This window comes from Salvelinus namaycush, chromosome 20, assembly GCF_016432855.1.
Source record: "Salvelinus namaycush isolate Seneca chromosome 20, SaNama_1.0, whole genome shotgun sequence".
In the NCBI taxonomy this organism is placed as follows: domain Eukaryota; kingdom Metazoa; phylum Chordata; class Actinopteri; order Salmoniformes; family Salmonidae; genus Salvelinus; species Salvelinus namaycush.
The window spans coordinates 5,280,979-5,308,866 of record NC_052326.1 but is presented as its reverse complement, the minus strand read 5'-3'; the positions used below and the strand labels follow the sequence as shown (position 1 = coordinate 5,308,866).

General features: G+C 41.3%; 1 protein-coding gene across 1 annotated transcript in view; it reads left to right on the top strand.

The window, feature by feature from the left end:
* Nucleotides 1-27,888, top strand: part of LOC120065561 (receptor-type tyrosine-protein phosphatase T-like) — a 394,361-nt gene that overhangs the window by 6,365 nt on the left and 360,108 nt on the right. The window contains exon 3 of the mRNA XM_039016626.1: nucleotides 22,141-22,412. Coding sequence (XP_038872554.1) covers nucleotides 22,141-22,412 — 272 coding nt within the window. The remainder of the gene's footprint in view (nucleotides 1-22,140; nucleotides 22,413-27,888) is intronic.

Here is a 27,888-nt window from a genome sequence, read left to right as displayed (position 1 = left end):
CGCAAACAATTATACAGTACAGTGTACAGTCAGCAAGCAATTTAGCAGTTACACCGGCTGGCCCCGTGGCAATAAATTAATAAAACCAAAAGCTTACCTTGACTTGGAAGAGTTCCAGTGTTGGATAGCCATTGCCAGCTAGCTAACATAGAATCTCTCTCTGTTTGAGCTGGACGTTTGAGTAGGCTAAACTAGCTAGCTGCATTTGCTAACTAAGTGAAAGTTTAAAAAATTTAACTAAATATGTGATTCACCACCTGGATTCGGTCTTATGTAGCAACATTTGAATTTCTATTTTTACATTGGATAAAAATAGAGACAAAATTGTATATTATACACTACAGTTGAGGAACAATGGGAAAGTAATTATGCTTTGAAAGTTGATCAACTTGTATACTCACTTTTGAGAAAACCGTCTTTCAATGTTTTGGCACTACTATTGGAGAGCCCCTCTGCATGAATCTGCAGGTAGCTAACCAACCAGGGTCTATGGCTAATACTAGTCAAGCAAATGTGTCTGAGATACAAAGAATAACACAACATACACAACGTTAGTTAGCGACCCAGCCAGCTAACGTTAGCTAGATAACAGTACACTTTAACGTGACATTAGGTTTATGCAGTTTTACTAGGCGATACATTTTTTTAAAAGCCTCGTTTGCCACGATTACCTAGACATACTCACCAGCTCCAATAGACAGACACGTGCTATATGGCTGACCAATACAAGCTCATCTCTCGGCATGTCCAGCCCACTCATTATCTCAGCCAATCATGGCTAGCGGGAAGGTTGCTGACTTTTTCTGTGGCTAAACCAACTAGGCTCGCAATGTAACAATTTTATTCATATATACAGATGGCATACAAGTTGATATTAAGTCACATGAAAGTTCACATGTTCGAGAAGGCATTTCTGCCAAGAAACGCATTTTGATTAAAACATTTTTTTTTAAAGTTCAAACAACTCTCCTGTGAAGTCGTGACTTGCGACATATGCCTAGTTTCCTGAATCGGATCACAAATAGCTAGCTCTCTTTCTCTTTCTCTCTCTTGCTTCTTCTTCATTTTTGAGGAAATGTATTTGTTCAAAACTGTTTAACTATTGTCTTTCTCTCACTTTGAGTCAACTACTCACCACACTTTATGCACTAGCTGTAGCTTATGCTTTCAGTACTATATTCGTTCTCTGATCCTTTGATTGGGTGGACAACATCAGTTCATGCTGCAAGAGCTCTGATAGGTTGGAGGACGTCCTCCGGAAGTTGACATACGTCTATGGAAGGGGGCGAGAACCATGACCCTCCTAGGTTTTCTACTGAACTCAATGTACTCAGATGAGGACGGAAACTAGCTTCGGCTACACCATGGTGCTACCCTACAGAGTGCTGTTGAGGCAACTGTAGACCATTGCAAAACAGTGTGTTTTAATCAATTGTTTGAAGACGTTATATTACTATATTTAGTATAGTTTTATCTAAAAATATATATTTTTGTAATGTTTCAGTATTTATATTTTTATGAAATTCGACAGGGAGGAGGGAATCATAACATGCATCAGTGTTGTTTACACATTCCCAGACACTACTAAAGCAAAGTGGGCCCATCCTCAGAGGATGGACTCACTGCCAAGTAGAACCCTGTGGAGAAACCTCTGTTTGCAGCAATCTGCTGCTGGGCTCAGAGCACTCATTTACTTTCCCCTTTCATGTCATCCCTCTGGGGACCCCACACCTCAGAGAATCCCCCCTCCCTATAATTTCTCTCTTTTTCTCCATCTCTCTCCCCTTCCCTTTTTTTCCTGTCTCACTCCCCCTCTCTCTGTCTCACTACCTCCCTACCGCCTCTCTATCTCCCTTTCTCTCTCTCCCTTCTCCACTCTCCCTTAGTTCATCACACTCGATTCTGACATGTGGTTTTCACTCGAGCATGGTCGGTGTGTGACTCCTCAGCTGACTTACTTACTGTACACTACGTCGGTTTATTTTACATGGCTTGACTAATGTGTGGTTATGAGTGATGGACAACATTCAAGTGTTGGCATCAGCTAGATGTCAGTCAATCGTTCCCGTCTCTTGTGGCAACACCTCCATCTCTAATTTAGTGAAGCCCCTTCCTCCAGCCAGGCGTGAACTCTTGCCTCACTTCCCGAGGGTGTCAAGACAGAAGACTCAGTTATGAATCGAGAGCATGGGACACTATTCAGCTATATTGAAACGATTGCCTTTTCAATCTCTCCAAGTGGAGAAATGTGATACTTTAGCGACGTTTGATGTATTACTTAACATATTACTTACACTTCGTCACAGCAAGCACACCCACAGTTCAGCCTGGTTGGAGTTGTTGAATGTCTTGATCTAACATCTGCTCATGAGCAATCTATCTCTGACAGACTATGGTTATAATATTCAAGATGACAGTACATACAGGTATCCATTTTTCCACATCCTTGATCAATCTATTCATTCTGAGTTCCTTATTTCCATTGTCGACTTTGTGTTGTGAAGTGTGGTGTCGTAGTGATTCAATTCATTGGAATTGCAGAGATGAGTTTCACAAGAGATGAATTCCAGATGGATGTTGATGGTGCGATTAGATTTTTAAAAAAAAATTATAATAATTTCCGTTGGGTTGAAATACTAGTCAAAATAAGATGATAGTTGGTCGATTTTGGGCCCGGTACTTTTTACTATCTACATAAACAATATTGTTTCTTCTGTAAGAAATGATAACCTCCACTTATGTTGGGTATTCTGTTGCCCCTTTTGTTAACAAGGCTATTTCAGAACAACAATCTGCATTATTTTCTTTTTGCTTTACAGAAAGCCTTTGTTCAACTGAAATTGGTACTTGTGCAGGTAAAACTAAGTATATGTTATTTTACAAAAAGCTTCAAATGTGTCTGACACCGAGACAAGACTGAGACACTAAATATGTGGTCTTGAGTCCGGATTCGAGACCAGGACCGTTATCGAGTTTTACGAGACTGGTTGTTAGCCTAACTTATGACTATTGAATCTACTCATCACATTAGGAACAGTAGACTATCTTACATTAGTTTGCAAACGCGATGATAGATGCATGCAATACTTTACTATGAAGGTGATTTTATTTTAGCTTCCCCTAACTTTTAACTCACGTGCCGCGTATCTCTAAAGTTGGATGTTTTGGTGTCGCTAGGGCAGTACTGAGGAATGTTTGTTTTTCAGTATCGTGTTTTGTAAGTTACTTTTCTTAAATTGCGTGTAAATATTGTATGCTTTTATTGCATTGGATTTGTAAATATTGTGAATGTGTATGATTCTTTGCAAGGCTACCTTGTAAAAGAGGTCTTGGTGTCAGTAAACGCAATTCAAATAAAAGAATAGATATATTTTCTCAATTGAACTCTCAAAGTATTTGAAAGCTAAACAAACACAATTTGAACCCATGTCTATCATTCTACGGTTGTAGTTATGGAATCATTGTTAGAAAATATTTCATTAATTCATGTAGGCTCACTTCTGATGTGTGATATTACGCTGGTATGGTCAATTGACAAAGCCCTTCTCATGACACAGAGAGATCCTGTCGTTTCCCCATCACCGTCAGCCCATTTTATCAGGCCTATATTAGGCTTTGCAACCACCAGACCCTGAGCACTACTTCAATGAGGGGCTCTAACTCAAAGCATGTCCACTCCCAGAGATGCTTCGGCTCTGCTGGGGACCTTAGGAGCTCACTGCATGACAAGCAATGAGATGCCACCATTAGTATGCACCTCGCTCCGACTGCCCCGCGGCTATATCCCAACATATCTCTTATTTGGCAAGCCTCGGCAATCTCAAGTTGCCTGGGAAGAATGGGCAGCATAACTTACTCGGCCACCATTGTTAGACTAACAAAACATTTAAAAGGCACCGCATATGGAAGTAATGGGCCACCAGCGAGAGTGTATTATGTTTTACGTTGAGGAAAGGATGTCAGCAGACACCCTGAAAAGGCATATACGGATGTTTATCTATATGGGCTATCTAGATTCAATTGGATCCTTTATGTGTTCCCCCATTGGTTTATGGAGGGAGAGTACTTGTATATTATACTGATGATATGTGTTCTATTATTAAATAACATAGTATTATGGGGCGATGTAAAAAGAGCCATATCTCGAGGATTATGTTCTCCTTGCAGGAAGCCAATAGAAATATGGTTGAAAGAAAGGACTCCTGTGGTGTAATGTATTCTGAGTTGACCATCTCATTGCCTTAGCAACGGAAGACGATCTACTTTTACGTATGTTGCAATAAACATTGAATATTTAGAGTGTCATCATCAGTGGTAGAACCTTAACCAAAGGATATGTCCAAATAGATTTTCTCATGGCCATTAGTTGGCCGCAACAATTGTTTTCATTTGACTTGGAAGCCAATCTGAACCAGCCATAGAGGCACAGTCAAAATGGAAAAGCAGATACCCTACTTAGCCATCCCTACTTACATTAATACAAGTGTGTTCCCCATAGCCTGCGCTAACGCTAACCCACTGCATCAGAATAAGTGCCAAACGAGTTAGTAGTAGCAACCCTGAGTGATACAGTGCTAGCGTAAATGCTTGATAGCTCTAATTATACATAATTACAGTTCTTGACGTTACAGCCCCACATTAAGTAATTAAACAGAAAAGTAATGAATGTTAGTAAGCAGGATTCATTTGTAGTTATAGTTATGCTGTTATAGACAGATGGCTGTGCCTTAGCTGTCTCCATCACTGGCCTCTATGGAGAGTAGCGGCTGTGCCAAATTCTGTGCTGTTCTAAGTAACTGACTGGCTGTCTTGCAGCGCCCTTGTTTTAAAGAGGTCTGCATCTCCCCCCAGGTGAACAAGCACACAATTGTTTAATTCATTTCAACACTTCATTTCTTAGTGTAGACCTTCAAACGTACAGAAGCATGCACACACACACACACAAACACACACACTCGGCTTGGATTTACAGTATACTTCAGCATATGATTTATAGCTGTGCAAATGTGACCTTATATACATTCTAGTTGTTATTCACGCATGTCTTTGTTGAATAATATATTGTTATTATTGAACAAGCAATTTGTTTGATATACTGTATGGCGTAGGAAATGTGTCATTTGGTAATGAGAACAAACAGCTCATTGACGTCACTCAAACTGACATGTTGATTATGGATGACAGCGATCTTTTCATGTGATATGTCTCTTCAGAATCATTTATCTCCAACCCGAACCCATTTCACCAAATCACAATAGTATTAAGAAATGTGCTTTCACTTTTTTTTGCCTGAGGTAGAGTCTCCCACCATGTATTTATAAATTTAATTTCGAGAGTAGAGCAGTAGCAGATGAAAACATATTACAACGCGGTTCCTCTGTTTCTCTGAATCAATCCAGGGTAGTGAAATAAATGCACAGTAACGTGTGGGACTTAAAGCGTGCTTAATGAAACAAGTCGTTGTAGCGCTGGCTATCGCCCTCTGCAATAAAGGTGACGCTTCGGCACAGAGTTGTTGAAGGGAGCTTCTCCGTTCGCTCCGGAAGATTAACATGACGGAGAGGAGGTGGTGGGTGGAGGATTCGGGAATAGTGTTGGGGAAGTAGCCTATTTCTGTGAGAGGGAAATATTCCAGGCAATGCTAATGGACACCAGGAGCTCACCACTTTATGTCTCCCCACGCCTCTCACGGTCAACTGTACCACAGTGCTCCCTAAATGGTGCACCGTACCACAGGGACTACTGCGTCATCAGTCATCACCAAAACTCCGTTGACACCATTGTGTGCCATCTCTCCATTACCACAACATATCTGTTCAGACAGTGGTGTGTTTTGGATGAATAAAGGGAAACTTGAATGAAGTCAAAGCAGCCCTGAAAAGGAAACCCATCAAAAAATAAAATGCTTGGCTGGCTCCCTTATGACTAATCAGGGATCTAAAGTTCCAAACCAGGACTGGCTTTTTTTAATTAAAATTGTCTAAACATATATTTTTTTAAATATTTAATTACTATAGATGCTCCCAGCTCCAAGATGTTACACAATAGACGCAGTATCTGTAGATGCTATACTACATCAATACGGTAAGGGAGCCAACGAGATGCTCAAGTGCTCCTCTCTAATAGTAATTGTGTGGCATAACGAAACGGAGGCTCTCATACTTTTGTTCAGTTGTTTGCCTTTCCGCAGTCCACAGGGACCCCGTGCTTATCTGCCGAAATAACATTGTGATTCCACCTGAGTGCTCTTTTATCTGGCCTGTAATTCAAGCCATCGATGCCCTTTGTTGAATGTTAGCCTCTGTATGCATTTACCTTATGAGCCTTGGGGAACAATGACTAGCAGCTTATCTGAAAGCCCATTTGAGAGTTACCTTTTGCCTCAGATATTCTGTTGTTGGTCTAGGGCTGGAGCTGAGGCTTTGCTCTCTGTGTGGATGATATTGAATACGCCTCATGAAATTCAGTGACCTTTCTTAGCCAGTACACAGAAGGCAAGGTCTGTAGTTTTGGCCCCAATGCTACACCAGAATTCCTTATAATTCATATTTGATGTGTTCCTTGCATATTGAACCCGAGCTGGCGTCAATACCCGAGTGGCGCAGCGGTCTAAGGCACTGTATCTCATTGCTAGAGGGGTCTACAGACCCTGGTTAGATTCCAGGCTGTATCATAACCGGCCGTGATTGGGAGTCCCATAGGGCGGTACACAATTGGCCCAGCGTATTCCTGGTTAGGGTTTGGTCGGGGTAGGCCATCATTGTAAATAAAATGATTTTAACTGGCTTGCCTAGTTAAATATAAAAACATCACACTTGAGGTGGCCTATAGCCTAGTTAATAAGCTAGTATAATATATTCACTTTCTGAGAAAACCTCATGCAATAATATTTACTGCACTACCTTACTCACTCTGTTTAGCACATGAACTCACATGTGAATCTTTAAAGAGATGGGTGGGGCTAAAGCTGAAGAAGGTGTGAACGATGCTGAATGGGTGTAGAAAAAGTAGAGCTCTCCAGTAGGTGTACCAAAACATTTAAGGTCCATTTTCTCAAAAGTGGCGTTACAAGTTTATCAACTTTCAAAGCAGAATTACTTTCCCATTGTTCCTCAACTGCAGTGTATGATATACTATTTTGTAGCTCTGAGTCTGTACTTTTAACCAATGTACAAAAACACCATTTAAAATGTTCCTACATAAGACCGAATTGTGGTGGTGGGTCACCTATTAGAAGAGACGTCAAACATCCATTAATTTGCACATGCTCAGCTGCTATGTGCTTCTGAATTTGTTTTTATTGCCAGTAAGTGACACACGTAGAGGACTGTTCCAATTAGACCGTTCAAAAAGCCTCTCTTTCCTCTGTTCTCTGCTGTTTGACAGTATGTGAAACACACACGTCAAAGCCAGTGTTCAAAGCAGCCCACCATGAAATCGCCTTTCGTCATTGTTCAGTGTCTTTTACCAACATCAAGACCAGTTCTAGAAACATACCAAATAGGCCTAAACAGTCTTCTATGTGTTCATCAGATAAAGTCCAATTAGATATGAAGAAGCACCATTAACTGCTGAGAAGTCATTTATATGAGTAATACACAAATGTGTATATGCGAGTCATTATATCCATTTTCGAGATAGAAAGTTCATGCTAGATAACATCCATTATTTCCTACTCCACCTACAGCCCCCACTCTGCTCGTACAATTGACAGAACTGGGGGGCGGCAGGTAGCCTAGCGGTTCGAGCGTTGGGCCGGTAACCGAAAGGTTGCTGGATCGAATCCCCGAGCTGACAAGGTAAAAATCTGTCGTTCTGCCCCTGAACAAGGCAGTTTAACCCACTGTTCCTAGGCCGTCATTGTAAATAAGAATTTGTTCTTAACTGACTTGCCTAGTTAAATTAAATAAAAATCTGAGGGTTCTTCGGTTGTCCCCATAGGATAACCATTTTGGGTTCCGTGTGGAATGTGTGGAAAGGGTTCTGAATGGACTTCAAAAGGGCTTTACCTGGAGCCAAAACCGGTTCTTCAAACGGTTCTCCTATGGGGACAGTCGTATAACACTTTTAGGTTCTAGATAGAACCTTTTTTTCTAAGAGTGTAGACTTTATACTGCAATAGCAAGGGATCCAATTCTTCCCTCTTCTGACAAGCATGGGGCTGTCCCCTTCCCCTCTCCATCGGTCCAATCTCCCCACCAGCGCTAAAAAGTGGGAGCCTGGCAAGGAGGTGCCATATCACTGCTCTGCATTCCAAAGTTAATCTTTGACAAGACAATTTCAGCGGGAGCTCAAGCGTTACTTCCGGAATGATCCTCAGGACTGCTCAGTGCTTAAGTCCCGGGCTTTATTTTTCAGAATCGCACAGCGGCATGACTTAGGAAATGAGCCTCGAGGAGACAACTCTTCAAATGGTATTGATACGCAAACCCATTAAAAAGCCAATTACCCTGTACTTGTTTTATTACGCAGGGCTGCAGAAAGGGGAGCGTAATCGTAAAGAGTCAATATGAAAACAAAATAGCACCTCAGTTCTGTCATTAATCAACGCCTGGCATGTGTGAAAGCTAATGTTTAATTCACAGCGACATAAATCACCAATGTAAAAACAATATTAAGCTTTGTTATACTTTTATACTGAACAAAAATATATACGCAACATGTGAAGTGTTGGTCCCATTTTTCATGAGCTGAAATCCAAAAATCCCAGAAATGTTCCATAAGCACAAAAAGCTTATTCCTCTAAAATGTTGTGCACAAATTTGTTTACATCCCTGTTAGTGCGAATTTCTCAATTTCCAAGATAATCCATCCACCTGACATGTATGGCCTATCAAGAAGCTGATTAAACAGCATGGCCGTTACACAGGTGCGCCTTGTGCTGGGGAAAATATTAATGACTATCGCACCGTAGCCCTCACCTCATCATGAAGTGCTTTGAGAGACTTGTCAAGTATAATATCACCTCTAACTTACCTGCCACCCTAGACCCAATTCAATTTGCTTACCGCCCTAATAGATCCACAGATGATGCAATCGCCATCATTCTGCACACTGCTCTATCCCATCTGGACAAGACTAATACCTATGTAAGAATTCTGTTTATTCAACACCATAGTACCCTCCAAGCTCATCATTAAGCTCGAGGCCCTGGGTCTGAACCCCGCCCTGTGCAACTGGGTCCTGGACTTCCTGACGGGCCGCCCCCCAGGTGGTGAAGGTAGGAAACATCACCTCCACCCCGCTGATCCTCAACACTGGGGCCCCACAAGGGTGCGTGCTCAGCCCCCTCTTGTACTCCCTGATCACCCACGGGACCGCAGTGGAGAAGGTGGAAAGCTTCAAGTTCCTTGCCGTACACATCGCTGACAAACTGAAATTAACCACCCACACAGACAGTGTGGTGAAGAAGGTGTAAAAGAGCCTCTTCAACCACACGAGTCTGAAGAAATTTGGCTTGTCACCTAAAACCCTCACAAACCTTTACAGATGCACAATTGAAAGCATCCTGTCGGGCTGTATCACCGCCTGGTACGGTAACTGCACCGCCCGCAACCGCAAGGCTCTCCATTGAGTGGTGCAGTCTGCCCAACGCATTACCGGGGGCAAACTACCTGCCCTCCAGTACACCTACAGCACCCGATGTCACAGGAAGGTCAAAAAGATCAGCAAGGACATCAACCACCCGAGCCACTGCCTGTTCACCCCGTTATCATCCAGAAGGCGAGGTCAGTACAGGTGCATCAAAGCTGGGACCGAGAGACTGAAAAACAGCTTCTATCTCAAGGCCATCCGCCTGTTAAACAGCCACCACTAGCACATTAGAGGCTGCTGCCTATAGGCATAGACTAGGAATCACTGGCCACTTTAAGGAATGGAAAACTAATCACTTTAATAATGTTTATGTCGTGTCTTTGGCTATGCCGGATTAAGTGATATGACATGCTATTCTATAAAATCCTTTCTCCGTAATTAATATTACCTGATTGAGCTAATCATGTAAATGTAATTAACTAGAAAGTCGGGGCACCACGAAATAATATTTATAGAGCTGTTATCTTCCGAATAAACTCTTAAAGACCTAGTAATATTTTACATCAATAGCAGTCAATATTAATCGTCACCTTAATTCAGTCTCATCTAAAAGTTGTACATTCTTGGTTATCTTCACGAATCCTGGCTAACAAGTTGAATCAGCAATACAAAATTGGGTTTAATTATTTATTTACTAAATACCTAACTAATCACACAGAATTACATATACACAGAATGAATCATACCTTGATTACAAATTACGTCATAAAGGAAAACGTCCCTAGCGGACGGAACAGATATGACAGCTGGTTACACAAAAGAAAAGGGGGCTGGGTTTGAGTGAAAGAGCGGGAAGACTGAAGACAAAGGGAGAAGCGATGTCTCTATCGTAAATACAGTATCTTATGCATTCTAAATTACCGCCCATTTGGAAAAGGAAAATGCAATAAATATTTACTCTGAGCTGCGCTTCGGTAGGTTGGTGGTAGATGGAAGGCCGTGTTGCCCAACCGAGTCCTTTGTCCTTTGAAGAATGTCTCTGGTGGTAAATTGAATACGTTGTAGTAATGTCGTTGTGTGGTAGACAGGATACTCTGTCTTTCCTTTCCTAGCCCATGTTTGCAGCTGCTGTTGCTAACTCAACGGCTAGGAGGTATCACTTCTGTAGTGAATAAGAGTTCAAAGTTCATACCATTCGCAACCAAAGTTGAGGTTGAGGTTGGCTTAGTTCTGTAGTTGACATGTTAGTCCTTTTAACGTATGGACCGTCGTCCTCACATCCTCGGAACAGGAGGTTATATTTTCGTCAAGGCTTTATATAGTGGAGCGAGAAGGGTGTGTTTGAAAAGTTTTATAACCCATGTCTCTTCATAGGGGCGGGTCACTGATTGAGCAGAGCCCTAACCTTATGAAAACTTTCATCTCTTCACCAATAATTTTATATTCAAACATTTAAATTGAACAACAATTCCATGTGAATCTGATAACTACAATGTGCAGACTTTCCACTGTAGAGTTTATGTCCTCCTATTATTGATGAGAATGTCTCAGATGACAACCGAACTGACATCATATTCATTAAGTACCACCGCATATGTTCAATTGGTCGGATTACCAGAATATAGTTAATTTCCCCCCACCTTCTGATGTTCCCAGAATCTCTATGTTAACCAAAGGATTTTCAAATGTCACATCAGTAGGGTAGAGAGAGGAAAAAGGGGGGAAGAGGTATTTATGACTGTCATAAACCTACCCCCAGGCCAACGTCATGACATTTGCATATCTGGCATTACTCATCTCATATGTATATACTGTATTCTATATTATTCTACTGTATCTTAGTCACTTAATAATGTTTACATATATTTCATTACTCATCTCATATGTATAGACTATATTCTATAGTATTCTACGGTATCTTAGTCACTTAATGTTTACATATCTGGCATTACTCATGTCATATGTATATACTGTTTTCTGTACTATTCTACAGTATCTCATTCACTGAATAATGTTTACATATCTTGCATTACTCATCTCATGTGTATACACTGTATTCTATACTATTCTGCTGTATCTTAGTCCGTTCCACTCTGACATCGCTCGTCCATATGTATGTATATAGTCTTAATTTATTCCTGCTTAGATTGGTGTGTATTGGGTATACGTTGTTAGATATTACTTGTTAGATATTACTGCACTGTCGGAGCTAGAAGCACAAGAATTTTGATACACCCACAATGACATTTGCGAATGACGTGTTTTTCGACCAATACAATTTGATTTGATGAATACAGTATGGAGGTTTGAGCTGATATTCTAAAGGTTATATCAGACTATGGATGTGTCCCAAATGCTACCCTATTCCCTATACAGTGCAGTGCTTTTGACCAGAGTTCTATGGATCCTGGTCAAAAGTAGTGCACTATACTATACATTTAAAAAAGATATACTGTACAAGGAATAGGATGCCACTTGGGACTCATCCTAGTAATGGTTGAGAGGAAAAAGAGATTGAGAGTACTGTAGGAAAAAGAGATTGAGAGTACTGTAGGAAAAAGAGATTGAGAGTACTGTAGGAAAAAGAGATTGAGAGTACTGTAGGAAAAAGAGATTGAGAGTACTGTAGTTAGTGGATGTGTATAGAGCGGGCCCTGTGTGTTCTGCTATCTGAGACCATCATCATGATGGCTGACCTCTGTGTTGGGATCGGAGCCAATGTCGCGCCACGGGCGTACCGCATCGCTCTTCAGCCGTGGACTGGGAGCCACAAAGGTAATTTTCGCCTCCCTGTGACTGTAATTCCCACTCCAGATAACAACGTGGAGGAGAATTTGTATTATCCCACTGACTGGGAAAAAGCAGCAAGTCCTAAAACAGGATAAATGTATCTCAGCGTTCCCTTCTTCCCACTCTAGGCTCCACAGCAACTGGGATCGTGGTGATAAATGTTGCCATGCAGGCATTCAGACAGTATCATTGCCACAAGATATTTTCATACCCAACAGTGTTCAATGATAGATTGCTTTTGGCGAACAAATGTAAGGAAGAAACTTCTCAACCATTGTGTAGGTGCCATTGATACTTTGATTGGTCGTTGATCTCCTATAGTTCAAGCCTATTGGGTAGATAACATCGAAGCAGGTGCTAATTTTATAGGCGTGAGCCTTGGGGAGTTGTAGTCCCAGGCGTGGGTTGGGGATGTCTTTCTCTGGCTTAACCAGAGGATTATCGACGCTGCGTTGGGCTAACTGTCAATGAGGCTGAAGTGTGTTCCTCTTGTCCCGACCAATATTGTTGTCAGAATTTTCAGCCCCTTATTTTGACTGAGACTCAATTTCCTCATTGAGGTGTGACCAATGGATCTCTGTTGATGTTCTGTTTAGTAATGAGAGCTGGTAATCATGAGACGGGAAGTCGCTGTCTGCTTCGCAGTGAGACAAAAACAGTCAAAGACTACGGAAACCGATGATTTCAAGAAACAATGATTTTAATATTTGGAGAATTTTGCACTTTTCAAACACCTGATACAGATTTTTCCTGCAATCTAGAGCCATAATCATTATGCTTAATTCTGTCAAAAAAATATACACTACCATTAAAAAGTTTGGGGTCACTTAGAAATGTCCTTGTTTTGAAAGAAAAGCAATTTTTTTTGTCCATTAAAATAACATCAAATTGATCAGAAATACAGTGTAGACATTGTTAATGTTGTAAATTACTATTGTAGGTGGAAACAGCTGATTTGTAATGGAATATATACATAGGCGTACACAGGCCCATTATCAGCAACCATCACTCCTGTGTTCCAATGGCATGCTGTTAGCTAATCCAAGTTTATCATTTTAAAAGGCTAATTGATCATTAGAAAACCCTTTTGCAATTATGTTAGCACAGCTTTAAACTGTGTGCTGATTAAATAAGCAATAAAACTGTACTTTCGACTAGTTGAGTATCTGAAGCATCAGCATTTGTGGGTTCGATTACAGGCTCAAAATGTCCAGAAACAAAACTTTCTTCTGAAACTCATCAGTCTATTCTTGTTCTGAGAAATTAAGGCTATTCCATGCTAGAAATTGCCAAGAAACTGAAGATCTCGTACAATGCTGTGTACTACTTTCTTCACAGAAGAGCGCAAACTGTCTCTAACCAGAATAGAAAGAGGAGTGGGAGGCCCCGGTGCACAACTGAGAACAACTGAGCAAGAGGACAAGTACATTAGAGTGTCTAGTTTGAGAAACAGACCTGCAAAACACCAGTCTCAACGTCAACAGTGAAGAGGCGACTCCGGGATGCTGGCCTTCTAGGCAGAGTTGCAAAAAAATAGCCATATCTCAGACTGGCCAATAAAAAGAAAAGATTAAGATGGTCAAAAGAACACAGACACTGAACAGAGAAACTCTGCTTAGAAGGCCAGCATCCCGGAGTCGCCTCTTCACTGTAAATGAGTGTAAATGAGAACTTGTTCTCAACTGGCCTACCTGTTTAAATAATGGTGAAATAAAATAAAATAAAAAAACAGCGTTGTACGAGATCTTGGTTTGGGTTGGACCTCCAGATTGAAGGAAAAGCAGCCAACAAGTGCTCAGCATATGTGGGATCTTCTTCAAGGCTGTTGGAAAAGCATTTCAGGTGAAGCTGTTTGAGAGAATGCCAAGAGTCTGCAAAATTGTCATCAAGGCAAAGGGTGACTATTTTGAAGAATCTAAAATCTAAAATATATGTTTATCACTTTTTTGGTTACAGCATGATTCCATATGTGTTATTTCATAGTGTTGATGTCTTCACTATTATTCTTCAATGTACAAAATAGTAAAAATAAAGAAAAACCCTGTAATGATTAGGTGTGTCCAAACTTCAACTGGTACTGTATGTCAATTGTTCTGCATATCTAAGCGTACCTCTGTCTGCATCCTCCTGACTGGTAGTTTTGTTTTTTATGAACTAAATATTCTTCTCTGCAGCCTTGCTAAAATCTGGGTAAAATATTGAAAGGAATGTGAGTCTTATTCAGTACATTTAGTTATTGCTTGCTTTTCAAAAAATCTTACAACCTTGCCAGACATGTCAGCTTAGATAGTTAGCCAAGCTAGCTACTCTAACTTGATTGATAGCCTGAAATGGTTTCTTGCTATCTAGTTATGAGGTTGGGAGACTGTGAATACTGTGCATTCGGAAAGTATTCAGACCCATTGACTTTATCCACGTTTTGTTATGTTACAGCCTTGTTCAAAAATTGATAAAATTGGGGCCTCCCGGGTGGCGCAGTGGTCTAGGGCACTGCATCGCAGCGCTAGCTGTGCCACCAGAGTCTCTGGGTTCGCGCCCAGGCTCGCAGCCGGCCGCGACCGGGAGGTCCGTGGGGCGACGCACAATTAGCGTCGTCCGGGTTAGGGAGGGTTTGGCCGGTAGGGATATCCTTGTCTCATCGCGCTCCAGCGACTCCTGTGGCGGGCCGGCGCAGTGCGCGCTAACCAAGGGGGCCAGGTGCACGGTGTTTCCTCCGACACATTGGTGCGGCTGGCTTCCGGGTTGGAGGCGCGCTGTGTTAATTAAGAAGCAGTGCGGCTTGGTTGGGTTGTGCTTCGGAGGACGCATGGCTTTCGACCTTCATCTCTCCCGAGCCCGTACGGGAGTTGTAGCGATGAGACAAGATAGTAATTACTAGCGATTGGATACCACGAAAATTGGGGAGAAAAGGGGGTCAAATTTTAATAAATCAATTTAAAAAATAAAAAATTTGATAAAATCTTTATTTTTTCCTCATCAATCTACACACAATACCCCATAAAGACAAAGTGAAAACAGATGTTTGCTAATTTTTTACAAATAAAAAACAGAAATACCTTATTTACATAATTTTTCAGACCCTTTGCTATGAGACTCGAAATTGATCTCAGGTGCATCCTGTTTCCATTGATCATCCTTCAGATGTTTCTGCAACTTGATTGGAGTCCACCTGTGGTATAATCAATTGATTGGACATGATTTGGAAAGGCACACACCTGTCTATATAAGGTCCCACAGTTGACAGTGCATGTTAGAGCAAAACCAAGCCATGAGGTTAAAGGAATTGTCCATAGAGCTCAGAGACAGGATTGTGTTGAGACACAGATCTGGGGAAGGGTACCAACAAATGTCTGCAGCATTGAAGGTCCCTAAGAACACAGTGGCCATCATTCTTAAATGGAAGAAGTTTGGAACCACCAATACTCTTCCTAGTGTTGACTGCCCGGCCAAACTGAGCATTCGAGGGAGAAGGGCCTTTGTCAGGGAGGTGACCAAAAGGTCAAGGGGTCTGAATAAATTCCAAAGGCACTGTATCTAACTACACACTTAGCGGGTGTTCTGAGGCAGTCATTAAATAAAAAGTGTTTTCAAGAGCAACTTTAGTAACAATGGTTTTGGGAAACAGCTCGGAGATTTATCGATGCACCTACGAAGGTTCTAACAATGAACTTAGGTTCCAAGATGCTTTTAGGAAACCTGGCCCAGGTCAGCGGAATGGAAACAATGGACAATGCCTTTCACTTTTTTATTAATGGGCGAATGAACTCCAGGACGGCAGGATTATAAATTGATTGCATTTCATTGTTGAGATAGCTTTCATGTCAATTGTTAGCAGATGAGCTTTGCTTATAATTTATTTGAGGGTGTTATTAGTTTGCCTCCCCCTTTCACTCATTAGAGGCTGCTATGATCTTCCCTGGTGATTTGGCCGCTTTTAAATATAAAAAAAACACACCTTTGAGCAGTGCTGTGTAGCAGGTTTGGTTGCGAAGTGTTCAATTTGCAGAAACCTGGCCCTGACTGGAGCAGTTGCCACCGAGGGAGGCCTCACCATCGAAGCGGTTAAGGCTGTGCTTTGTTCCTGGAGAAAGAGAAAATAATACAGTCTCGGTGTGGTTTCAGAACCAAGATCTATTTTTCTTTTCTCAAACCGAGTGATAAAAACCTATTTCTATGCCGGCTGATATCAACAGGTAAAAATGTACTTCTCGACAAGCTTTTGCAAGCATTTTGTTGTTTTTAAAAAACTGACAAGACCTTCTAAAGGAATTCTAGACGTGTATTTTATGAAACAATTATGAAAAGAACATCAATAGGAATAAGTAACTATTTGAAAATAAACACTCACCCAAATTGAACTTGTGTATTTGCCTTTGTTTTGTGCAAATGTCTAAACTCAATTTTCAATGTAACAGAGCTAAGAGCTTAACTACATCTCTTCATGGAATTGGTGTCCATGACCACGCAGATCTAAGATCATTGTTGGAATTATTAGCTATTTAAATATCCCATTAAAGAAGGTAACCATTAACTGTCAACATTTGACATTAGTTGTAAACAAATACATTAATAGAACACAGTGTACACACCTTCAAGAGAAAATTACAAAATATCAATACCCAGGGCCGAACAAAAGACCCCCCCCCCCCCCTTATTTATAATTATGTGACTAAATGAATGACCTTTTTATGCTTTAAAAGCTTTTCCTGCCAGTTGAACTGGAAGTCAATTCCTCTTTAATACCAAAGTTGCTGTGTTTACAAGCAATAAATTACTGTATTAATCAAGAGGTACATTGAGGTTTGGAAACAGGCAGAGCTTAACTGCAAGAGGGAGGCACTGGTGTCGGCGACTCGATCAAGCTATTTGCATTCAGGCGCATTGCTGTACCAATTATTGATTTCCCACTTATCAGATTAGCCAAGGACCCCCGGGGTGTTGTTCCTCACCCCTGTCTAACAGCATCATAGTATCCAGCTTCCAATAAGAGAAGGTCAACGAGGCTGGCTGGCGTGATATTGAAAAGGCCAAGTGAAATTCCTACACTAAGCCTATGGTCTTGTCTCGCGCCCTTTGTTTTCATCCTGTTACTATGGGATATGTGTAAAACATAGTGGAGCGATGTCACTTTGATGCCCTATTGCTGTGATGAAGAAAGGTATGTAGTGACGAGCAGCGGGAAACTGAACGAACGTGTGTTGGCATTGCCCCAGATGAAGCTGGATGGCAATAATTAGGGCATGGCGAGGGGAGAGGAAGTGAATCATGCAGGGCCATTACACATCGAGGACAGGGAACATATGGGGTCCACCCCGCGCGGCTCTGTGGCGTCAGCCCGCCACAGCTGCCTTTGCCGTGGAGGCGGAGTGTGAAGGGACCGGGGAATTGGGCATGTTAAATGTGTGAAATGGGCTGAGGCTCATTGGCACGGGCTGGGAATGCACTCTCCTTTCCCTGGGACCTTGGACAGGCCCCTGAGTGGGGGTGTAGCCAGGGTGTAGTAGAGCAGTTTTATGGGAGAGTGGTCTGAAATCCTTCAAAACAGAAGAGGCGAAAGAGGAGGAGCTGCACTGTTTCAACCCCAGCTGCTCCACAGCTGGGCTGCTGGGCGGCGGCTGACTGTCCACACTTTGTCTCAGATTTACAGCTTCGCAGTTGAACCCTTTTGTCTATGTTTCCAGTGCACTGGCCTTCCGAGGGACACTGCCGATTATTCAACTAATCTAGAACCATGGTAAATAGGAGGCTTTTATTGTCAGGATTTTTTTTTGTAATGTCCAGAACCAGATTTAACACCATCTGTAAATACACACTGTGTTCTGTCCGTTAAATAATTTTCTAACCAGCTACACGCAGCTGGTTCAGGCCAATTAAATAAATCCTCTGAATTAGTCATGAGTGATCCACAGTGTCAAAAGCCTTAGACAGGTTTCTTCCTATCCATACAATTAATAACATAATTTAAAACTATAGTGGCAGTAGAAATGGTGCTATGACCAGGTCTGAAACTTGAGTGATGTTCATTTAGAATACATTTCATAGTTAAAAAAGATCTAAGTTAAGTATTTACCAAGGATTCTAAGATTTTAGCTAGGCAAGAGAGTTTGGAAATGGGGCAATAATTATTTAGGTCACACGGGTCACCACATTTAGGAAGGGGAAGTACCGTATATGGGCCACCTTCCAGACCCTGGGGATGGATCCAGAAACCACCGTCAGGTAATAAATATGTGTTTTGAGTTTCCGCTAGCAGTGGAACAACAAGCTGTAGCAAGAAAGGATCAAGCAAATCTGCCCGAGTGGACTTTTTTTCCCACATTAATCTTAAGAAAGGCATCTAGCACATCACAAATACATAAAAAATAAATATGAAAACAAAGATTCACTAGAAGTTGACTTGATCTTCCATTGAGCCAACTGGGGGGCTTGGAGAGGGAAGAGCAGTCGCCTGACTGACCACGGTCAATCACACCGCTATTTCTTTCAAATAAAAAGCCTACCATGATAAAATGTTGATTAAAAGCATAAACATATTGATAATGATGCCAGAGTCTTACACAATTTGCTTAAGCAGGGAAGGAGAAGAATTTCCATGCTTCAGTGCATTTACTGTTTTCCAAAATATACACGGATCAGCAGAGTCTGAGAGAGAACGTAGAATGTAGCTTGATTTAGCTTTCTTAATTGAGGAAGTGCATCTATTTCTCGATTGCCTAAAAGCTGCCAATCAGTTATTCTAGCCTTGGTCCAGGCCTGATTTCTCATCATAATGAGATCGGAAAGTTTTACAGAGAACCAAGGATTAGTTATATTTTTAACTCTATGGCGTGTTTGTCTGCCAGAGATATACAAATATCTAGAGCCAATTCAGGGTCAGGCATGCAGCTTATAGAGGAAATCCTATCCTGGAGGGATAGGGATAAAAATAAATAAAATCCTAATTAAATGAGGATCAATGTTTTTCTGTTTTGTATCTCTAATACATGTATTAGGAAAGTGATAACTGATGTCATTAGCCAAAACACCACTCGATTAAGTACTTGTGTGGGCTATTTGTCAAAATTAGAGAGAAGTTTGCAGGGTTTCTTACATTAATCTGTGTAGGTTTGGAGATTAGTTTAGCGAGAAGGAGGAGACTCCACCCAAATTGGGGTATATATATTACCACTATTGGAAATGTGTTTCTGTCATTTCAGCTGTTCGATCCTTTGGGGTGAATAAACTTGGCTTTCATAGAGTCTGTCGACTTCTTACTCAGGCTCTAAATATCAAACAGTTTAGTCAGGTTAAATTTGAGACAAATATTCTTCAAAAGACCAGAATACTCTGAAATAGTATCAACAGCATCCGCCAGTACAGAAGGGGGGGTGGTAAATCCCTGCTACAAACAAACACAAAAACCTTTTGGGGATAGTGACAGTTAGAGAACATGATTGCCACTCGGCCCACCTATGGCTATTGTCTTACCATCGCCAATTCTTATTCATTGTCTTTATATTGCGGCAAAAGGAGCATGGATGGGAGTAGGTGGGCCTCAAACCTACTATTAGAAATATATTCTATTCTTATTTACAATAAAGTGAAACGGTTGACCTGATATGGATGAAAATCCCTTCAAATTAAAGCTGACAGTCTGCACTTTAACCTCATAGTCATTGTATCATTTCAAATCCAAAGTGCTTGAGTACAGAGCCAAAACAACAACTAAGTTATCACTGTTCCAATACTTTTGGAGCTCACTGTACATGTGGTGCAGGGAATAAAAGTCCAAAATTTCAATTCATTATATTAAATCCAATTTTCATGACAATTCCATAAAATGTATTTTAAACAATGTTCAGATCCCTGAAACTTGTTTACCTCTGGCCATGGTTTGCTAACATTTTCATGTCAACAAAATGTCACTTTTATAGATTTTCCTGTCTCTCATGTTCATTTTGAAAGTCTCTCCATATGACCCCATGGTTCTTCTACCATGTGAAACTTGTGAGGACATGTAACACCCCAGTATTTCAGGTAGACACTTCTAGAGGTTAAAAGGTGCCTTGGTTTACATTCATCACATTGGCTGTGTGTTGATGCTGGAGGAAGGCTGTGTTTTGTGTGTGTACACGTTTGTGTTTGAGTTTTTGTGTTTCAAATTTCAAGTTTTATTAGTCGTATGTACGGGAAACACGTGGTATACAGCGTCCAATGAAATGTTTACTTGCAGGTTCCTTTCACGACAATGCGACAGGAATAAGAAATAATCAAATATATGAACATGGACGTATGTGTGTGTACACTTGAGCCAGTGTGTGTGAATCTGTGAGTCAATTTGTGTGTGTGTGAGTCAGTGTGTTGGCAAGATGGGATTGGTGAGAGTGCTGATGTAAAACAGCGGTGGCTGAGGCGAATAAGACATTTTATCAGCCTAGATTCCGGACCGAAGGTTGGGATGATTGATACTGTATCTCCTCTGTGCATAACCCATTGATGTGCTAAAGATAATTTCGGTGATGAATCGTCTGATTCCGCATGCCATCCTATGGCCCTAGCTACATTAGCAGACGCCATTTATCATTGGCGAGTTAAAACGTTTCGGACAAAATTTGCCTAGGAAGAGGTTGTCGTTATTTCAACCCTGTCATTTGCTCTCCACTGACACATTTAAGTTCTCATTTGTGTCAGGGAATTCATTATGGTTAAGGGGAGCTGCCCTTGCTGCTAATGTGCTAACGTTCTAGTAATTATTATTATTACTATTATATATTTTTTACCTTTCTTTAACTAGGCAAGTCAGTTAAGAACAAGTTCTTATTTACAATGACGGCCTACACCGACCAAACCCGGACGACGCTGGGCCAATTGTGCGCCACCCTATGGGAGCCCCAATCACGGCCTGTTGTGATACAGCCTGGATTTGAATGGAAGCCGAGGGGCGACCCTTGATAAGTGTATCAGTTAGAATCAGGTAATCAAGATAAATTACATCAGTCCTTCCATGGAATGGTCTACCGAGTTAATCTACAGCGATTATGATTTTAAAGTGTCCAGAGACCATTTTTGTAATAACTCAACCTAATCGTCTAATTGTCACACTTTGGAAGAAAAGTCTTTATGATTCAGACCACATGCCTTATGCCAGAACTCTCCCAGCACTTTTTGCCCACTGTAGAATAGCCTACTGCCAAATGTGAGTCAAGCTATAAAACCACATACGCTCGGTATGTATGTGGGTGTATGTTGTTTTACATCAGAGTAGTGGATATATTGTAAGGCACACAAGCCAGAATATTGCCAGGGTAGACATTTGCCTGGCTTGATGTTCAGTTATCAAAGCAACGTCCCTGAGAATATATGTCACCTCAATATATTCTTTGTTACTCCACCAGCACGTCTTCTCACACCTTTTCATCCCTCTTCCTGTCTGAATCTCACCCATTTTACACGACTTTTTAATCTCTCTGCTCTCTTGCTTTCTCTTTCTTCTCTCCCTGCAGATTTCAATAGTATTTTACAGTACAAGTACAACAGTTTACTGTGGCAGTAGTTGTTCCTCAGGCATTCCTCATACTTCATGGGTCTGGGTTCAAATAGTGAGTTAAAATAGTATGTTTTCTTTCAAATACTTTTGAGCGTTTGATTGAGCCTATAGTGCCAGAGGGGCGGGGCTTTCACTTTGAGCTGCACTCTGTCAAGTGCAGCTCAAGTATTTGAAAGAATACAAATCATATTTGAACCCAGGTCTGTTGAACAACAAATCGGTCTGTTCTAGGCCAGAAATACTCCTCCCTCGTCTCAGCTCACGTCTTGGTTCTTTCTCGTCCCTGATAGGTTCTTTCATGGTGGTGAACGGCTCCGGCCGGGCGTCGGGACAGAAGGCCCACCTGCTCCTGCCTACTCTGAAGGAGAACGACACCCACTGCATCGACTTCCACTACTCTCTATCCAGTCGCGACGGCTCCAGTCCCGGGACGCTCAATGTCTACATTAAGGTGAACGGCGGCGCCCAGGGAAACCCTGTGTGGAATGCCTCCGGCTCGGTGACCGAGGGCTGGGTCAAGACCGAGCTGGCCATCAGCACCTTCTGGCCCAACTCCTATCAGGTGAGGGGAGAGCTTCAGTGTTCACACATACATCTGTGAGGTGTTCATTAGGGGCCACAATGGATTTAAAAAAATAAAGACTGTCTTCTTCCGTTTGATGTAATGCAATATGTTTAATATGTTCATGACACTGCGATCACACCAACTATAGGCATGCTCAATCCACTGTTCAGAACCGGTGTGTGGTAGTCCTATTGCTGGAAATGTGATTTCTTAATAATATTTTAGTTGTGATTGATATTGCCTGTCTTACCTGTGTGATGAGGTTCGACAACTCAGTTATTTCCTAATGTAACCCAATTAGTTTATTTGCAGTCTTCTTAGCTAGCCAATAGGGTTAAGAAATTGCTTAAACTTGAATATAAATCATTTGTGACTAACAGGAATACTCATGCCCTGCCATCTATTTCTCGCCCTGAAAGTCCTCGCGTTCATTACTGCTTATTTGCCGACCTTTTTAAAACAGTTGTTCACTTCATGAATAAGATTGCATCCCCAATGGCACCTTATTCCTTATTTAGTGCACTACTTTGGACCAGGGCCCATGGCATTGGAGACACAATCCACGTTTTAAAGGCAAAGCTGAAACATTGCCATGGTAATTAGTTCTCTCTCTAGAATATGAGCGGTATGCTAATTTTCATCTGCTGGAGCTTTACACGCAGAGGCAACCTTTGTGCACCGCAACTTTCATCCAATTTGACTGAAATGGCCCTCAATGAGTCTATTTCATTCTATTTTCAGTCCTCAACTCTCGCTGAAATGGGTCTCCAAAAATGACTTCAGTGGGGAGTTTAGTCACCCCAGCGACAATTATCTTGGCAAACCATCTCACTGCAAATGGCCAAGTTAAATAACCTTTGAGGGAAAATGATTTTAGGTCCCCACACACCTCTCTCTCTATTACGCAATCCACTTTCACAAACGCTTTCTCTCTCCCTCTATCTCTTTCACTGTCTGACTCTCTCTTACTGTCTCTCTATCTCCCCTTCATCTCTTTCTCTTTCTCTGTGTAAATTAAATAAAATGTCAATAGATACCTTTTTCAGTTAATGGAATTCAGTTATTTGATGTGGAAAGTAACCTTGTAGTTTTTGAATTTTTTTACTTTTTGAATGGTCTTCAATGGGCAAAAGCGTAGCGCAATGGTCTTCAGTGTAAAAACTTAATGAAAGGCCTCTGGCAGAAGTAGAATTCATATCTTATATGACTACGCTTTTCATGAATTTGATGATATAATCATTAAGATCATTCAAAAGACCAGGGAAATGAACAGGGAAGTATGATGTAGGAACACGTCACTTGTACAGGATATTGCATAACTTTATTACCTTGGTGAGGCGGAAAGACTAATATTGTGAATATTTTTTTTTTGTTATAATTGATTTTCAAAGTTGGGTTCACAGCGAGATACTGCAGATACCGCAATCAATTAATACAATTTCGAAAAATACTTATAGGGATATTTTTATGTGATTTTTATTTTTATTTTTATGAACACCGCTAGCTACAACAGAATACCATTCATGGATACCATGTTCATGTCTTTGCGTCCAGTATGAAGGAAGTTAGAAATAGTTTCACGAGCCAATGCTAACTAGCATTAGTGCAATGACTGGAAGTCAACAGGAACAGTTTGCATGCTAGCTGTTCCTGTTCACCTGACTCTGGGGAAGTAGATAAATGGCTTCATTGCCAAAAGCTCTAACTGTCCCTTTTAATATGGAGAAAATTAGTCATTCGAGTTAATTACAGGATTTTGTCTGTGTAGAAAATTCTTAGGCGGGCCGTCTGTGGTAGTTTTCCAGATGGAAAAACTGTTTCAGTTTCTACTTAAATGACCAAAGCCAGATAGAAGGCATCCAAAAAAGATATCTGAACTACAGTATATACAGTGCATAGAGTTGCAGAAAACTGCCAAGTTGTCTCTCAGCTCCATGCCAAACTATGTAGAATTGCTGGAAATTACCTTAAAAAAATGTTTTGTATCAATTCAATGGAAAATGTGTAGAATTATTACGTTTACAACAGAAACATGTTCTCTCCACCGCCAAGATACCTTTCTGACTATTAGGCTCTGTTAGAGTTTACACTTCCTCTTCCAATGAACTGTGGGGAGATCAAAACAATGAAACTGCCTACCAAATCGATTCATTTTGATTAAGTATACCATTATCATTCACCTGATGCTAAGACAAGATGCAACTTATTTTTTTGCGATCATATGATGGGGGTCCCTGTGTCGCCGGTTTGCCTGGGTGGGGGTCCCCCGGGAAGGAAAAGTTTGAAAACCCCTAGGCTAAAGCACACATTAGGTGTGAAGGTAAATCAAATAACCTTTTCTGCTTTTCATATTTCATGACACTGCTTGAAAGAGTTGACCGTTTGTTCTTAGCTGTTTTTATGAACAGTCTTAAAATGGAGTTCATTGACTTTAATTGATTGCTTGTTAAATATTGGGCTTGGGTATCTCCTTAAGTATCTGACAGCTAAGACCCCACTCTGTGTTTGATTAGACAAATAGGTCTGGCACAAAAGATAAGTGGCACATTTTACACAAATGTATGTTTCCTTTTTGTTTTGCGCCCCCCTGCCCAAGTTATTTGAAGGACGATGGGCCATTTAGAAAATTCTGTCTTAGCGTTTTAATAAGGAGGTATTTCAACAAAGCGCTGACAATATAATTGTTTCTATATAAACGTGATACACAAACACACTGTGTGTGACATTAGAATTTCTCTCTGCATTTCACGCACGTTTTCTATTTCAGAAAATTGCCATCCAAGAAATCAAAAACCTCACTCGTCCTTTGTTCAAAGCCTCTCTGTCTGCTTTCCTCCCTCTAAAGCAGTTGGGATGGTTGAGAATTCACACCATGTACCACTCCAATTCACACAGTGTGGCACTATGCTCTCCAAATGTTTTGTTTCTGCCACAAAAGAACCAGGCAAAAAATGCAATCATGTCACGCATTTATTTATAGCATTTATAAAATGGTCAGATATATATTTTTAATACAGACTAGTTCAAAAATAAGTAAACATTTACAAATTATCGAACGGATTATGATCATTTTCGGGTGAAACCTATTTTAATTTGGTTCATGGTTCAGGCGGCCAAGTGGACGAAAGGCTGTTTGGCTCAGCTCAGTTGTGAACGCAAAGAGGAAGAACTTTGCAGCTGTTTCTGAATAATAAACAATTCCATGCTTGTGGGTGGAAACATTCAAATAAAACCCAGCCCTGAAACGAAGCGTAGGATTTCCCACTTCAAGGCCAAATATATCATACTTTGACAAAAATGATGACCTATTGATGTAAATCAATGTACAACATCATCGGTAAGCTCTGGTCATCAGCTTTCAGCTTAAAAAAATGGATTTCTGCTGGTGTGGGCGTTGAACATACCTCAGTCCCAACAGCATGGTCTGATCATCAAAGCAACCATCACGTGTATTTGAATCACTAGTCAAATTGCTCTTTGTGTAAAATGCCTAGTCCATGTAATTGTCACAGATTGTGGCAAAGGTTAAAATCTCACAAATGTAAACTTACATGTACTGTGTTAGTGCGTTTAAAAGGGACACCTACAGCCAAACGCTTGAAAATTAAGATTATTAATGAATATAAGCAGCGATCTATTTCTTTAGCCTTGCACAGAACACACTGCTATCTAGGCCTACACCAACATTGGTAACCGGCTGTATTAGCTAGCAAAATTTTCACTGACTCTGAGTACATTTAGCTAGCCGCATAACTAGGGATGTTATCTGTTAATCCATAAGACTCCTGAACATCTAATCAAATGGCTACCCATACTAGTTTAATAATAGTTTAATAACTCTACCTACATGTACATATTACCTCGACTAACGGGTGCCCCTGCACATTGACTCTGTACCGGTACCTCGTGTATATAGCCTCTTAATTATTATTTTACTGCTGCTCTTTAAATATTTCATACTTTTTAGGTATTTTTCTTGAAACTGCATTGTTGGCTAAGGGCTTTTAAGTACCGTAATTTCCGGACTATAAGCCGCTACTTTTTTCCCACGCTTTGAACCTCGCGGCTTATACAATGATGTGGCTAATTTATGGATTTTTCCCGCTTTCACAAGATTCATGCCGCCAAAAAACTGAGCACCGTCACATAATGTGACGTAAATCGAGCGCGCTCAAACTTCCCATCATTCTGATTATGGTAGTCATTTTGTCACCCTCATCATGGCAAAGACACGGAGAAATGCATATGATTCAGCTTTCAAGTTGAAGGCGATCGATCTGGCTGTTGGAAAAGGAAATAGAGCCGCTGCACGGGAGCTTGGCCTTAATGAGTCGATGATAAGACTTTGGAAACAGCAGCGTGAGGAAATGACTCAGTGCAAAAAGACAACAAAAGCTTTCAGAGGGAAGAAAAGCAGATGACCAGAACTAGAAAATGAGCTTGAAGACTGGGTCAACACACAGAGAGCAGACGGCCGATGTGTTTCAACTGTGCAGATCCGACTGAAAGCCAAAACAATCGCCACCACAATGAAGTTTGAGGATTTTAGAGGTGGACCATCGTGGTGTCTAAGATTTATGAGACGTAAAGGCCTGTCCATCAGGGTACGGACGAGTCTGTGTCAGCAGCTCCCTCCCGACTACGAGGAAAAAGTTTCAAACTTCCGCAAATTCACTGATGCAAAGATAGCGGAGCATTCCATCGGCCCGCACGACATCATAAATATGGATGAGGTTCCTCTGACGTTTGACCTGCCTCTCACTCAGACTGTCAACAGGAAAGGCGAATCATCCGTCACGCTGAAAACAACTGGGCATGAAAAAACGCACTTCACCTGTGTTCTGAGCTGCACGGCATCGGGAGAAAAGCTTCCACCGATGTTGATTTTCAAACGCATGACGATGCCAAAAGAAAAATTCCCGAGAGGAATTGTTGTGAAAGTCAACAAGAAAGGATGGATGACGGAAGGCCTAATGCATGAATGGCATACGGAGTGTTACGGCAAGCGACCGGGAGGATTCTTTCATAAGAACAAGGCATTGCTCGTGTTGGACAGCATGAGGGCCCACATAACAGATTCTGCGAAAGAAGCCATCAAGAGGACAAACTCAATTCCAGCTGTGATTCCTGGGGGCACAACAAAGTATTTGCAGCCACTCGACATCAGTGTAAATCGTGCATTTAAGGTGGCGCTCCGTGTTCAGTGGGAGGCTTGGATGACAAGTGGGGAGAAATCCTTCACTAAAACGGGCCGCATGCGAAGAGCAACTTATGGTCAAGTCTGCCAGTGGGTCCTGACAGCGTGGAGCATTTTCAAAAAATCCACTATCATCAACGTGTTTCGAAAGGCTGGACTGCTGCGTGTTGAAGAGGGCAGCATGAGCTCAGTGGGGAATTTGCCTCCGGATGAAAGTGACGAGAGCGACAATGAAAACGATCCAACATCGGATGAAGCAATTCTGAGGCTATTCAA